The sequence below is a fragment of the Crinia signifera genome, chromosome 3 (genome assembly GCF_055691185.1).
Source record: "Crinia signifera chromosome 3, ASM5569118v1, whole genome shotgun sequence".
In the NCBI taxonomy this organism is placed as follows: domain Eukaryota; kingdom Metazoa; phylum Chordata; class Amphibia; order Anura; family Myobatrachidae; genus Crinia; species Crinia signifera.
In genome coordinates this window covers 279,620,258-279,632,832 of record NC_139219.1, presented here as the reverse complement: position 1 = coordinate 279,632,832, position 12,575 = coordinate 279,620,258, and the positions used below count along the sequence as shown (strand labels likewise).

Genomic DNA, 12,575 nt, shown 5'->3' with positions numbered 1-12,575 from the left:
ACCGCCGCCCCTCGCGGGCTCGCTGCGCTCGCCACGCTTCGGGTTGGCGTCTATCGTGGGGTGGGGTGTACGCCGTGACATTTGGGGGGGTTGGGATTATTTTACATTGAATCCAATGTAAAATCGGGTCCCAGGGACCCGATTTACATTTAATAAAAAAAAAAAAATCGGGTCCAAAATCGGTCGGTCGCGACGATCGCATCGCATGCGACCAAATCGCATGCGATGCGATCGACCCGATTTTTCCGACACGACCACCCCGATGTAAATCGGTGTGGCCGTGCTAGGAAACAAGTACCAAATATTCTAAAATACAGAATAATCCGTTATCCAAAATGCTTCTGGTTGCAAGCATTTTCGATAACTAATACTGTAGTAAAACAATAATATGTAAAAATGATACAATAGAAACACTAAATTACACAGATAATAAATCTGAATACATGTGGCTCTCAATCTCAATCGACATATAAGAATTCCAAGTGATGAGATGGAAATATAGACCACAATTATTCAAAATATATACTTCATATACAGTATTGTGCACAATATTGATAATATTTTATTTTTATCAATTAACAAAATGCAAAGGGAATGAACAGAAGAGACATGGGGCCTTATTCTGATTGGTGCGGATATTCCCGAATTCTTACGGTGCGGGCCGCACGCCACGCTGTGCGGCAGCGTGCGGGCATCGTCCGTAGAAACGCCCACGTGTCCTCCACATTCGGACGGACTCACTCTTTAAGAACAGGGCGTGTGTACGGACGACATACAAACCATGCGTGTGCGGGGGAAACACTCCGATTCTGCACGGTCTGACCGCGTATGCACGGCCTTCCCGCGTCAGAACGGACGCGAAGCGGCCACTACGCACAGATGTGGTGTACTTACGCACAAAACCAGACTACTCTTATCTGAGTTCCCAAATAGATCACATGACACACTTATGCAATTAACAAACCACTTTGAGAACAGATTGTTGCTCCTGGTCATCTGTTATTTAGCTAATTGATCCTTAAACACTTACAAGCACTATACATTAACCCTAACATTCCCTATGTGGATAAAAATGTTATCTACCCTTTTACTGTGTACATATCTAAACATCCACATGTTTGTGTTTTAAATGCTTTTTATACTTTTAATGTTAAATTCTAAAATAACACACAGACAACTTCTTAAACAACGGCAAACTTTTATTTAAATAAATACAACACATGGACCACCATCACTCGTCCAGCAGCAGGACACAGAGGTCCTCCACATGAGCCGTCATCCGCCTCAGGTCCTCCCTTAAGCTCATGAGAGCCCCTCTTACTCCCTGGGGTGGCTCCTGGTAATCTGTGTGCATGAGAAAGGGGGTACAACATTAATTATGCTACTCACGTACACCTTGTACAGTCAATCCTAAGTACCTACACCACAGGTCTTCAACCGGTGGCCCTCCAGATGTTGTGGAACTACATGTCCCAGCATGCCCTGAGGTTTTTTGGCATGTTCTTATAGGAAAAAATGTGGCAATGCATGTTGGAACATGTAGTTTCACAACATCTGGAGGGCCAAAGGTTGAAGACCCATGACCTACACCATGAGAAAACATACATACAAAAAAAGCCTTATCCACTCTTGTATGTTATGTCATCAAATATATGATCATGATGCTGCCACCACACACACACACTTGTGTGACATATACATTTCACAATCTATATATCAAAAACAGAACCACACTTGAGGATCACTCACACTTGTCCTGGCCAAAGACTCCTCACTCAACTCAAAACATACACCCACTACAACATGCCACATTGACCCATACATATATACCTGCATGTTACTGCTTAATAGCTAAACTGCATGATAGATAGATCGAATAGATAGAATAGATACCACAGGAAAATGCTAGGCTACTCCCTCTTCCCATTACTTCATGATTCCTTGTCACATTTGCCACATAGGTGAAAGTGCAGCACTAATCTTCCATACACCAAACAATTTCTAAGGTCAATCCATCATACATAATACCTTACAAAAATACATGACAACAACACGGGCACACTGGCTAGAGGGGGGCCCATGCAAACTGCCCACATGGGACTCCAGTATAAATCAGGCCTGCCCATATTCCATTGATGTTTTATTGTTGTTTCTATACAAAGAGCATCCATAAATTAAGACTCATCACCTACATGAGCATCCAGATTGCACGTTTGCAGCATGGGCCTATAAGACCAAAGTGTGTCTGTTGTTTTCCATTTTTTGGGACTACTCTTTACTATATTATAGGAAAATTGAATCAGCTCTGCGACATAACAACCTGTACCTAACTCAGTAATGAAGCATTATGTCTACTTACCCCTGCCAGGCAGCTCCACCAGGTCCTCATCCTCCACATTGGGAGGTGGTGGCACATCGTCCAGGGGTAGGGGCACCTCCTCCTCCTCCACGTCGACCTCCTGTGCCTCCTCCGTGTCCTCCTCTGTCACATAACTGTGGGCCTGTGACTCCTCCTCAATGCCCACCTCCTGTCTGGCCTCCTCAATGGGCACCTCCTGGGAGTCCTCCTCATTGCCCACCTCCTGTCTGGCCTCCGCACTGCCCACCTCCTGGGCCTCCTGACGGGCCTGTCTGGCTCTCTCCCGCGCTGTGGGTTAAACAAACAAAATGGGTGAGTGTCATTTCACATTTAAATTACTCTAACAAGTACATCTCATAACCACATTATATATGTGTTATATATCACACATATAGTATATGGCTTTTCTATGTCATAAACACCCAATTGACCTCATGTAATATTAATATTAAATAATGTTAAAATGCAAACACTCACTGGCCTAGATGCAGTAGCCTTCAAAAGTGATAAAATGTAGAGTGATAAACACGCAGCCAATCAGATCCTTCCTGTCATGTCACAGACTGTAGTTGTAAAATGCCAGGTAGGAGCTGATTGCCTGCCTGTTTGTTACTCTCCATTTTAACACTTTTGAAGCAGACCGAATCCTGGCCACTGTAATTTATAGGTATTTGGCGAAAATACTTACAGCGTTGCAGACGCCGCCTCAGAGCCTGCAGACGATCCGGCTCCCGCCTCCGCAGGTCGGACCATCGCCTCTCCAGTTGGGCGATGGTCCTCCGCACATGCGTGCGGGCGAATATGCGGCGCCGGGCCGCAACATACGCCCGGCGCTTATCCCTATTGGAGATGAAGGGGCCTGCCTGCCCCAGTCTCCGCTCCATCACTCCCACCAGCGCCAGTAGCTCCGCAGTGGAGAAGGGATCTGCACGCTTGTAGGCAGCCATTTTAGGAGTGGCACTAATCAAACAATCATGTGCTGTCATTGGTTGGTTAGAGTGATATTTGGTATTAACTTTATTGTTCATTTGTACACTAATAGCGTGTATGCGCCCGAACAGACGGCTAACCCATTGCATCGCACCCCCATCCTAAACACACAGTCTAAACTAAGATATAAACACATTATATATAATCTATAACATTCACCAAACATGGGTATAAGCACCAGGTGAAATAGTCTGCATCACTAGACACTAACACCTAACTCAACAAGGTACTAAACAGCTATTTTATAATGAAAGCTATGCAACAGAAACATAGCAAATAGTGGCAGACCTTTTCCCAAAATTACGCCATGGTGCCATGTGTACACTTACCTTCTACTGGGCCATACTACAGAGGTGGAATGAAAAGTAGCTAGCATCCAGCCTGAATTTGGAGTGCTTTCACATGTGATTTGGATGCTAGCACTGATTACTTGTGGCTAAGTGGTGGACTGGATTGACATATGGAATGGGTAGTGTCAGTTGTACTACATAGCAAACAAGTGCACAGTACAGAAGTACATTCAAATATACATGTAATGTCTGACCTCAGTTGTATTGGGTCATTGGTGTTGGAATCTGCATTTAGCTAATAAATCAGACTTACTGAGTTTGCCAGGTTTTTTGTACATATTTTTCAACACCAAGGGGCGGCCCGTATGCGCCGCACGGTTGACGCTGGCGTACGGGACGCGGCCGTACGGAACGCAGGTTGCAGCTGATTAACGCCAATTACAGAAATAGTATTTAAAGTAGTCCTAGAAAGGCAAACACTTGTTGCAAACATGCCAGGCTCAGAGTCAGAGGAAGACCAGGTGGTGCAGAATCTCTTGGCACGCATGGAGGCCAACACCACCTATGTCCCCCTCAACCCAGAGGACCCAGATGGCCCATCAACATCAGGCCAATCAACAGCTGGGCCATCCTCAGCTTCAGCAGAATCATTGGGAACACAGCAGGTGGCTTCCCAGCAGAGTAGCCAGCCCAGCACTTCAGGTACAGCAACCAGGGGCTGTGGCCGTGGCAGTGCCCGTGCCCGTGGCCGCAGTGGGGCAACACGGGAACCAACAACACGAAACATGGCATATGAACCACGGGAGCTTGACATCCTGGTGACCCGGGCACGTGATTTAATTGAGTGTCCAGCGGTGAAGTTGACACACACAAGGAGATGGAAGATCTGGGAGGAGATAACGGCGGAGATTAATGCAGTGGCTCCACAAGTTCGTCACACAGAGCATGTTAAGAAGAGGCAAGTACATGTGTGTTACATTATAGTAGTACAAGTCCAGTAATGTTTACATTCAATATTAGATGGAGTTGGCCAATGGGTGTTCACGTTGCTTGGAGGCACAGACATGTTGGCCATGACATTGAATTGATAGTTATTGGAGGGTGACTGTTTTTGTATCTTCTAAGGGTTGGTATGAAAAATGAATATAATGTAAGTTTGGTGTCAGTAGGCACATGTTGTATTATGTTTCAGATTGCAATGGGTGCTACTACAGCAAACATGAGGAGTTACATGTATTAATATGTACACTTTGATTGCAGGTGGCACGACTTCAAAGGCAACCTCAAGAAGAAATTGACCGAGCGGTGGCAACACAGCCAGACCTCTGGGGCTGGCCCCATGCCATCCAAGCTGGAGCTCACCCCCCTGGAAGAGATGGCCCAGTGCTGTATTGCAGTGGAGGAGGTCCGGGGGGTGAGTACTATAGACAGCGAGTCCCCAGCGGAAGTGATGGCTTCTACTCTTGAAGGTAATTATTTGCCAGGCCATAAGTAGATGTTTTAAATTTTGCATGGAATGTGTGGTAATTGGAATTTTCTTGTTCAACAGCATCGCCACCGCTTGGTCAAGATTCTCTTGAGGAGGTTGTGGAGTCTGTGCCACCTGGCCTCAGTAGCAGGCCCGTGCAGCAGCCGCCGGGATTGTCTGCGGCTGAATTGTCCATGTGGGGCCGTGTGCTGGATAGTATTGTGCAGCAGGGAGAGTCGGCATTCGAGCGGGTGCGTAGGGCCGAGGAGGTGCTGCAGGGTTTGACCACCAGCCAGCAGAGTATTGCTGAGAGCCTGCAGGCTATGAGTGCCAGCCAGCAAGCTATGGCTGGCAGCCACCAAGCTATTGCTGGTAGCCTGCAGGTGCTGGCTGATCAAGCCCTGCGGCAAAACGACCTCCTCCTCCGCCATAATGAACTTATGGTGGAGCTAGTTAACAGCAATAGGGCCCTAATGTCACTCGCTTCGGGTGCATTACCAACCTCATCACTCCCTGCTGCCAGAGGGGGAAGAAGATCCACCCCCTCACCAGCATGTGCTCCACATGAGCCACCATCTGACTCTGGCCGTGGACGAGGCCGAAGAGCTGCTGCACGTGGCAAGGAGCCTGCCAGGGGCAAACGTGCTCGCAAATGAACTTGTGTCCCCATTAATCTCCTCCGTTATGTCTTCCCAAATCTTCCATTGAGCTGTGTGTGTCAGCATCCTGTGTCCAAATCCGTGCCCAGGGTCACCACTTTTGCCCGCGGTTCAAATGTCATGTTTGGTTCACCTGTTGCCCTGTTTCGGCTACCATTACTGTGTGCTGTACTTGAAGTGTTGGTGCTGTACTTTTGTTGTGAAGCCACCTGATGTGTTCCCAATGATTCTGCTGTGGCTATTTATTATATATTATGTCATTTTTGTCCTGGTATGGTACCATTTGTTTTGTTATGGTTTTGAAATTTGTACCAAAGTTTGTTTAATAAATTTTATGTTGGCCCCCCAAATGTCTGTATTAATTGATACATGCACAAGTGCCATGTGTATTAGTATTAATAATATTAAGCTGTGTTCATTATTTGCAGTGTAAAAGTGTGTGACAAGTGCAGCATGTAATGTTCCCTTTAAGCTGCAATGCTTCCAATTGTAGCAGTGAGAAGCGTGTAACTAACAAGTAATGGGTAAAGTATGTGATTGTACTGGGTTCAGGTGACATTGGTTGAGGTGCGTCCGTCCTGATTAGGCGTTCCGATTGCCTAGCGCATGACCGAGTGGTGTCCGCAAAGCAAGAGTAACCTTTTGTACACCGCACATTTCTTCCCTTTTTTGCTCGCGTGCATTCGGTGTGCTGTCCGAATGCACGCCTACCAACATATGTGCACTCCCCCGTGTCCGCCCATGTTTCCGCCCAGTTTAGCCCACTTTGAAACTACACCCCTGTGTCATTCCGCATGACGCCCATAACACACCCATATTGGCCGAATGATTGCGGTGCACATTTCTGTACGGTATTAGTGAGAACAAGTACGGAGACCATGCGTGGCACATGCGCGTAGCGTTCTCCACGCATGCGCAGACGGCTAAAAAACGCCATCCGAAATAATTCGGAAAAGTCCGCACCGATCAGAATAAGGGCCATGGTAACGCCCAGTGTTTCATGAGAGTCCCCATGCAAACACTGGGCATTCCCATGTAAATGCAGCCGCGATGCGTGGTGCTGCTCTGTCTTTGTTCTGGAGCCCTCAAAGTCAGTCTCCACATTTTGCGAGCCCAGGAGAAATCATTCAATGGTCGCTGAATATTGAATGATTTCACCTTCTGCTGACTGTTGATTAATTTTTGTAGAAGTTGAGCTGAGAAATCGGGTGAAATCTTCCCAAATCGCATGTGTTTGACATCCCATCCAATCCAATGCGCGGTTCCATGCGCATCTGAACGATCATAGAAGACGGCCCTACCTCCACATCCTACCTCTGACTCGGAATCCCTCCCAGCAGCAGGAAACAGGGTCACATGCTATACATCAGAAGCAGAAGGGCCGCATTCAATATATCCCACGCAATCCTGCCACCTGCATAGGCTCAAGGGGGATGGGATGGCCATACACTGCTGCGAGACACCGCAGTAGTGTATGGCCACCTTTAGTATGAATGGTAGGCAGTACTAACCTGTGTCACTCATATCCCTTTTACACCAAAACGCCGGGTCTTTGGACCCAGCTAAACCCGGGTGTGACCCGGCGAAGGTGGTTCCTGAGCCGGCGCTTGGAGATACAATCATCTCCAAGCGCCGAGATTGCCGTGCCAAATCCCAGACCTCTACGCTGCGGGCAAGCCCAGCACCAAGGTAAGCTGCTGGGCTGCCCCCAGTCCCCTTGCACCCCCCCCCAGCCCCCGTCTGCGAGGTGAATGGATGCCGCATCCAGGTATTCAACACCTGCAGAGTTCATCAGACAGCAGCAGAGGCTGTGTGTGCCCCCCCCCCCCCTCCCCCGTCCAACCTGCGGACGATGCGGTCCAGAGGCTGGGCTTCCCCTATTGGTGTAAACGGGAGCCGGGTCTAATGACCTGGCATACCCGTTTTCACTGCCCTCTACCCAGGTCCTGCCCGTGTTCTACCCTGGTCAGGACCTGGGTAGAAGTCCTGTGTAAAGGGACACGGGTTAACCCCTTTTACACCGCCACTGGCCCGGGTCCAGGAGGGAAAAACCTGTGTTTTTGCGGCAGTGTAAAATAAGTATCATTCGCAGGCCATGTGGGATGGGACTGCATAAGTAACATAGGTAAAGACTCCACTCTGCTGCCTTTCTATAGATTATAATGGAATCAGTTAAAGCTATATGAGCAAGCAAAATGTGTGCAACACATTGTGCTGCTAAAAAAGCGTGAATAATTATCAAACGAGATATAAATGGTTCAGCAGTTACATGGACACTTACCAAGCCACACAGAGTACTTTCCAGGCCGTGTCCAACAATGAGCTGCAGTCAGAACCCACCATGGGTGAATCAGGACTCCACCACAGTGAAGCTTGTTTTCGAGGCGCAGCAAAGCCTGCAATAACAAGAGGGAGCAGGAGTACTGCTGCTCAGGGGCATAATAAAAACATGCATTTATTATTAACTTCAAAGTGCCACAGTAATACTCAGGGCTGGGCAATGGGGGAACATTCTGCATAATAAACGAGTCATTAACCAGTTCAGTTGTATGCCTGGTAATTTTCCGGGCTGAGGGGTGCTGCTGGCACGGGCTCCCCCAAAAGATTTCTGTGCATGCCACTAACACTTAGATGTGTGCCATGTAATTTTAACCCTTCCCCGATGCACGGGCCCATGAATTGCAGTGTTTGACTGCTAAGGGGGCGGGGCTTGGGTTACGTCAGCCTTGTCTCGCCCCTGTGACATGTACTATCTGGTCTCCTCTCCGAACTTCACCCAGATAGGAGAAAATAAAAGTAGGCAAGTATGGTGCAAGTGGAACCTCCACAGGTGCACCACCTATCAGCATCAATTGCATGCTCGCCACTCCACTGCATATGTACTGTACTCACCAAGAAGTCGGCAAGTATGCAACAATGTGTGGTTTGAGACCCGTTCAAATTCGGACCCCTTTTCAGAGGTGGGGGCCCTGCGCATGTGCATGCACGAATATGTAAATGTGTAGACCCCCTGTGAGATAGTTGCCGAGGTTGTTCGTAGAGGCAGGGGAGGGAAGGGGGTGGGGTTGGGATCGTTTTGTCTACAGCATGTTGGTCGACAGGCATTAGGTCAACATGGAGAAAGGTCAACATGCCCCCAGCCCCCCTCCCCCCCGGAGCACCTGAACGCACCCGAACGCAGGGCGGGAGAAGCAGCAGAACATAGCAGTAGCTGCAGGGAAGCAGCGGCAGTCTCTTCGGTGGTGAGCATTTCTGGGGCAGAACAAACCTGCCCTGGGAGGTTTGTCCTGCCCAGAAAAACACACCACTGAAGAGGTTAAACCATTAATGCATATGCAACATGGGGTCACTGACACAGACTAATTATTGTAGCTACAGGTATGCACTTCCACATGCCCTCCAACTGTACCGTTTTGCCGGTACAGTACCGTTTGCGGTCCAGAGGTTGGGTTTCCCCCATTGTTACTGCCCTCTACCCAGGTCCTGCCGTATCTCATTAAATGTCACCCTGAATTTTTAGAATTGAGAGATGTTGCCCATAGCAACCAATCAGATTATATTTATCTAGCACCTTCTAGAGGATAATAGCTAACATTTGATTTTCTGTTATGGGAAAACGTTTCCACTTCTACAAACTTATACTTCAATATACTTACCAGTATGAATCTATAAAAAGGGCCTAGCTAGAGGTAAGGATTCCCAAAACAATACACTCTTATGTGGTACCTGTATTACATCACAACATAGGGAGTGACTGCTACCTGTGGCTACTGTTATGCTTGCCATATAGAAATGGGGTGGAGTCCTGTTCTGATCCGATTCCGATCGGATGCGCAGCCCCGTGGGTCGGACGATCGTTATTCAGATCCTACCTGCAGTAGGTAGAATCTGGAAACGACCATACACCCAGGTGCGGGTCGCCATCGGATCGGAACCCAGTCACGGTGCACATCGTGAGCGGGTTGGACGAGACACTGACGACCCGCCCACGATATGCATCGTGAGCGGGTCTTCCTGGTGTGTACCCCGCATTATACTTAATGGGTGACAATTCATTAGGCTAATATCCCACTATTGCATTATAGCATTCTTGCCTACTCTACCAGCTTCTGCGGGAGACACCTGATTTTTTTTGGGCCCAGTCTCCTGCTCCCCCAGAAGAGTGGGCACCTCTCCCACATTCTGCCCACTTACTAGTAAAGTGGGCATGATGCGGAGATAATTATAGCATCTCTGCATGTTCTGCAGAGGGGGTGGGGGGCTTAATGGTGGGATTATATGCCAATTATGTCATTTTAGCCAACCTTCTATGCAGATTGTAACCAATCGCGGCAGTTTCCTTGCTGGGTGCGGGGCCTAATGATGCAATTTGTGTGTTCCCGCCCCTATCGCCACCACTTATATCTACTTTCCAGAGAGGAAGAAGTGTAAAATTAGGCAAGTACTGTATGCGTTATCGAGACAAGCATTAAGACCTACTTACTTGCCAGGGACTGTCTCCTTTACGTCCTATCTTTGCCCCCATGAGACGGGCTGAATAATTAGGGTTGAATATTTTCAATTTGCCACAAGGAAATTCCACTGCAAGACACAGCAGACAGAACCATTTACATACAGACCCGAGTGTTCTTGTGCACAAAGCTCCTATGGCAATCACACCCAGCCGTGTACACTATTATTTTATTTATTTATTAACAGTTTCTTATATAGCGCACACATGTTCCACAGCGCTGTACAGAGAATATTTGAACAATCACATCAGTCACTACCCAGCCTACCTGTGTTCTGTGCCTATTCATATCACCCCAATGAGAACTATACTGTTTTAAACTGTGATCTACTGTAGATTAGTTAAACCCCAGTTAACATTAATATATTATTAATGCATTTATTGATTGCTTGGAAGCAAGTGAAATAAGCAGAGACAGATATTTAAAAGTTTTTTTTTTTTTAAATACATAAAAACAAATATTAGTTAGGTTTAGAGATATACTGTATATATTGTTAATGGCGATTAAATATGACCAGAGAGACAATAAGTGAAAAGCGCTGGTTACGTAATAAGTCCGCAACCAACGTACCCTTTATACCTAACTACGTGCGAACAAAGCGTAGCGCAGCGTAGCGTACCTTCTATTGTATTATGTACACCAAGAACCAATACCTTAATCAGAGATTCCTTCGCAGTACTTTGTCTCTAATCTGCGAATATACCTTAAAAGACAGTGTCCGTAATATACCTTGTCGCTATTATGCGAATAAACAGACACGACCACTGTATAGAAATAAGGAGATAAGAACTCCAGTAAAAAGGTTGTATTTAAGTCCCTAATGGACAAAAGGGGGTTACAGAAATAAGAATAAACAGGTATAACAAGTGATACAATATACTAACAATGAATACTAAACAGGCTCAGCTAGGGGGAAAGAAAACAGATACAAGACACAATCAGCCAATCAATACAATAAGAATAAATACCGTTAATGCAACCGTTACCGTTCTCATCAAATATGCGAAGCGCAGTCCGGTCAGAGCTCACTATCGTTCAGGGATGAACTATAGTCCGGTGGTAAGTCAGGGAAAGGTAGATGTGCCGAAGAGACTTTGGCTGCTCTGGGTCGCCTATCTTATAGGGTCAGAAAGGGGAGGTCAAAGGCCGTTCTCATTGGTCAGAGGTCGAATGTCAGGTCAGCTGTGATTGGGGGGTAAGATGATACACCTGGTTTGGCTAGGTCCAGGGGAGTGAACTTTAAGAGTCCTTTGTTTGGTGGCTTCGGCGTCAGCAGTGATAAGAACCGGTTTCATCTAGATTCCTTTGTTACATACTTTCAACAGAAACTGTCCCTGGAATATGGATTATGTCCATAACTGTCGAGCCGTGTATATTGCGGAATATTCGCAATGACCGGAATACTTCGCACAATGAACGGAACGGAACGGTACTAAACATGATACAGACAGATGTATGCAGGGCTAACTAAGCTATGTGTGGCGTTCTAAACCTTTAACTATATTTTACTTAGTGTCAGTATGTATTTATGAATTTATGTGTGATAGTATGGCTACTCTTCTGGTCCACTTTGTCACACATACTCGGGTATGGAAACTTTATTTGCGCAACTCTGCGAACCAAAATGGCGGCCATACTATCCTAAAATGGCGTGTGTGTAACTCAACTTCCATAGTCCACCCTTTAACAGTAAATATAAAACTGTTACAATACAAAACATTTCACACGATAATACAGAAATTCATAATCCTAACAAAGAAATTGGGATCCATGAATTAAACATATAAGGGGAGTAAACCATCTGCTCTTGGCCGATCCGGGATCACGGATAAACGATGGGCCGCATTTATCGAACAATCTACTCAGGGTCACGAAGGATAATGTACAATTTTGGGATAAAAATAAAAACAAGGGTGGTTACAACATATACACGTTCACAAATATGGTTTCTTCAAAGGGAGGTGGTTTCGATTCTAGGGTCATATACCAAACCCTGGTCTTCCTCTGTATCTCTCGTTCTTACACTCATGATTTCGGTACGTTTTGTCTTTCCCCGGGTCACCACCTTTAAACATTTGAACAATAACACAAAGACTATGATGGCACCACCGATACAGAGAAGGAGTTTTCCTATGCTAGCTATGATCCCTTGCGCCCATTCTCCTAAACCAGAGATCCAGTGCATTGGATTCAACCAGGAGGTCCATTCACTAACTTTGTTACCTATTTCTGCCAGGCTGATATTATGTTCCCTTCTAAATTCCCATTTAAGCTGAAGAATCTCATCCATCCGATGGT

The 12,575-nt window shown here is 46.6% G+C and overlaps 1 protein-coding gene across 6 annotated transcripts in view; it reads right to left on the bottom strand.

Moving 5' to 3' along the window:
• The window catches only part of LOC146064568 (vitamin K-dependent protein C-like), a 49,286-nt gene that overhangs the window by 3,999 nt on the left and 32,712 nt on the right, over positions 1 to 12,575 (bottom strand). For 5 of the 6 annotated variants that reach the window (XM_083178220.1, XM_083178222.1, XM_083178219.1 and 2 more), the window contains 2 exons: positions 10,250 to 10,347; positions 8,048 to 8,162 (listed from right to left, as the gene is read on the bottom strand). In XM_083178220.1, the coding sequence (XP_083034346.1) occupies positions 8,048 to 8,162; positions 10,250 to 10,347 (213 nt within the window). Of the gene's footprint in view, positions 1 to 1,181; positions 1,345 to 2,359; positions 2,648 to 8,047; positions 8,163 to 10,249; positions 10,348 to 12,575 lie in introns of those variants that run through there. The other variant, XM_083178224.1, reaches the window with a different exon arrangement.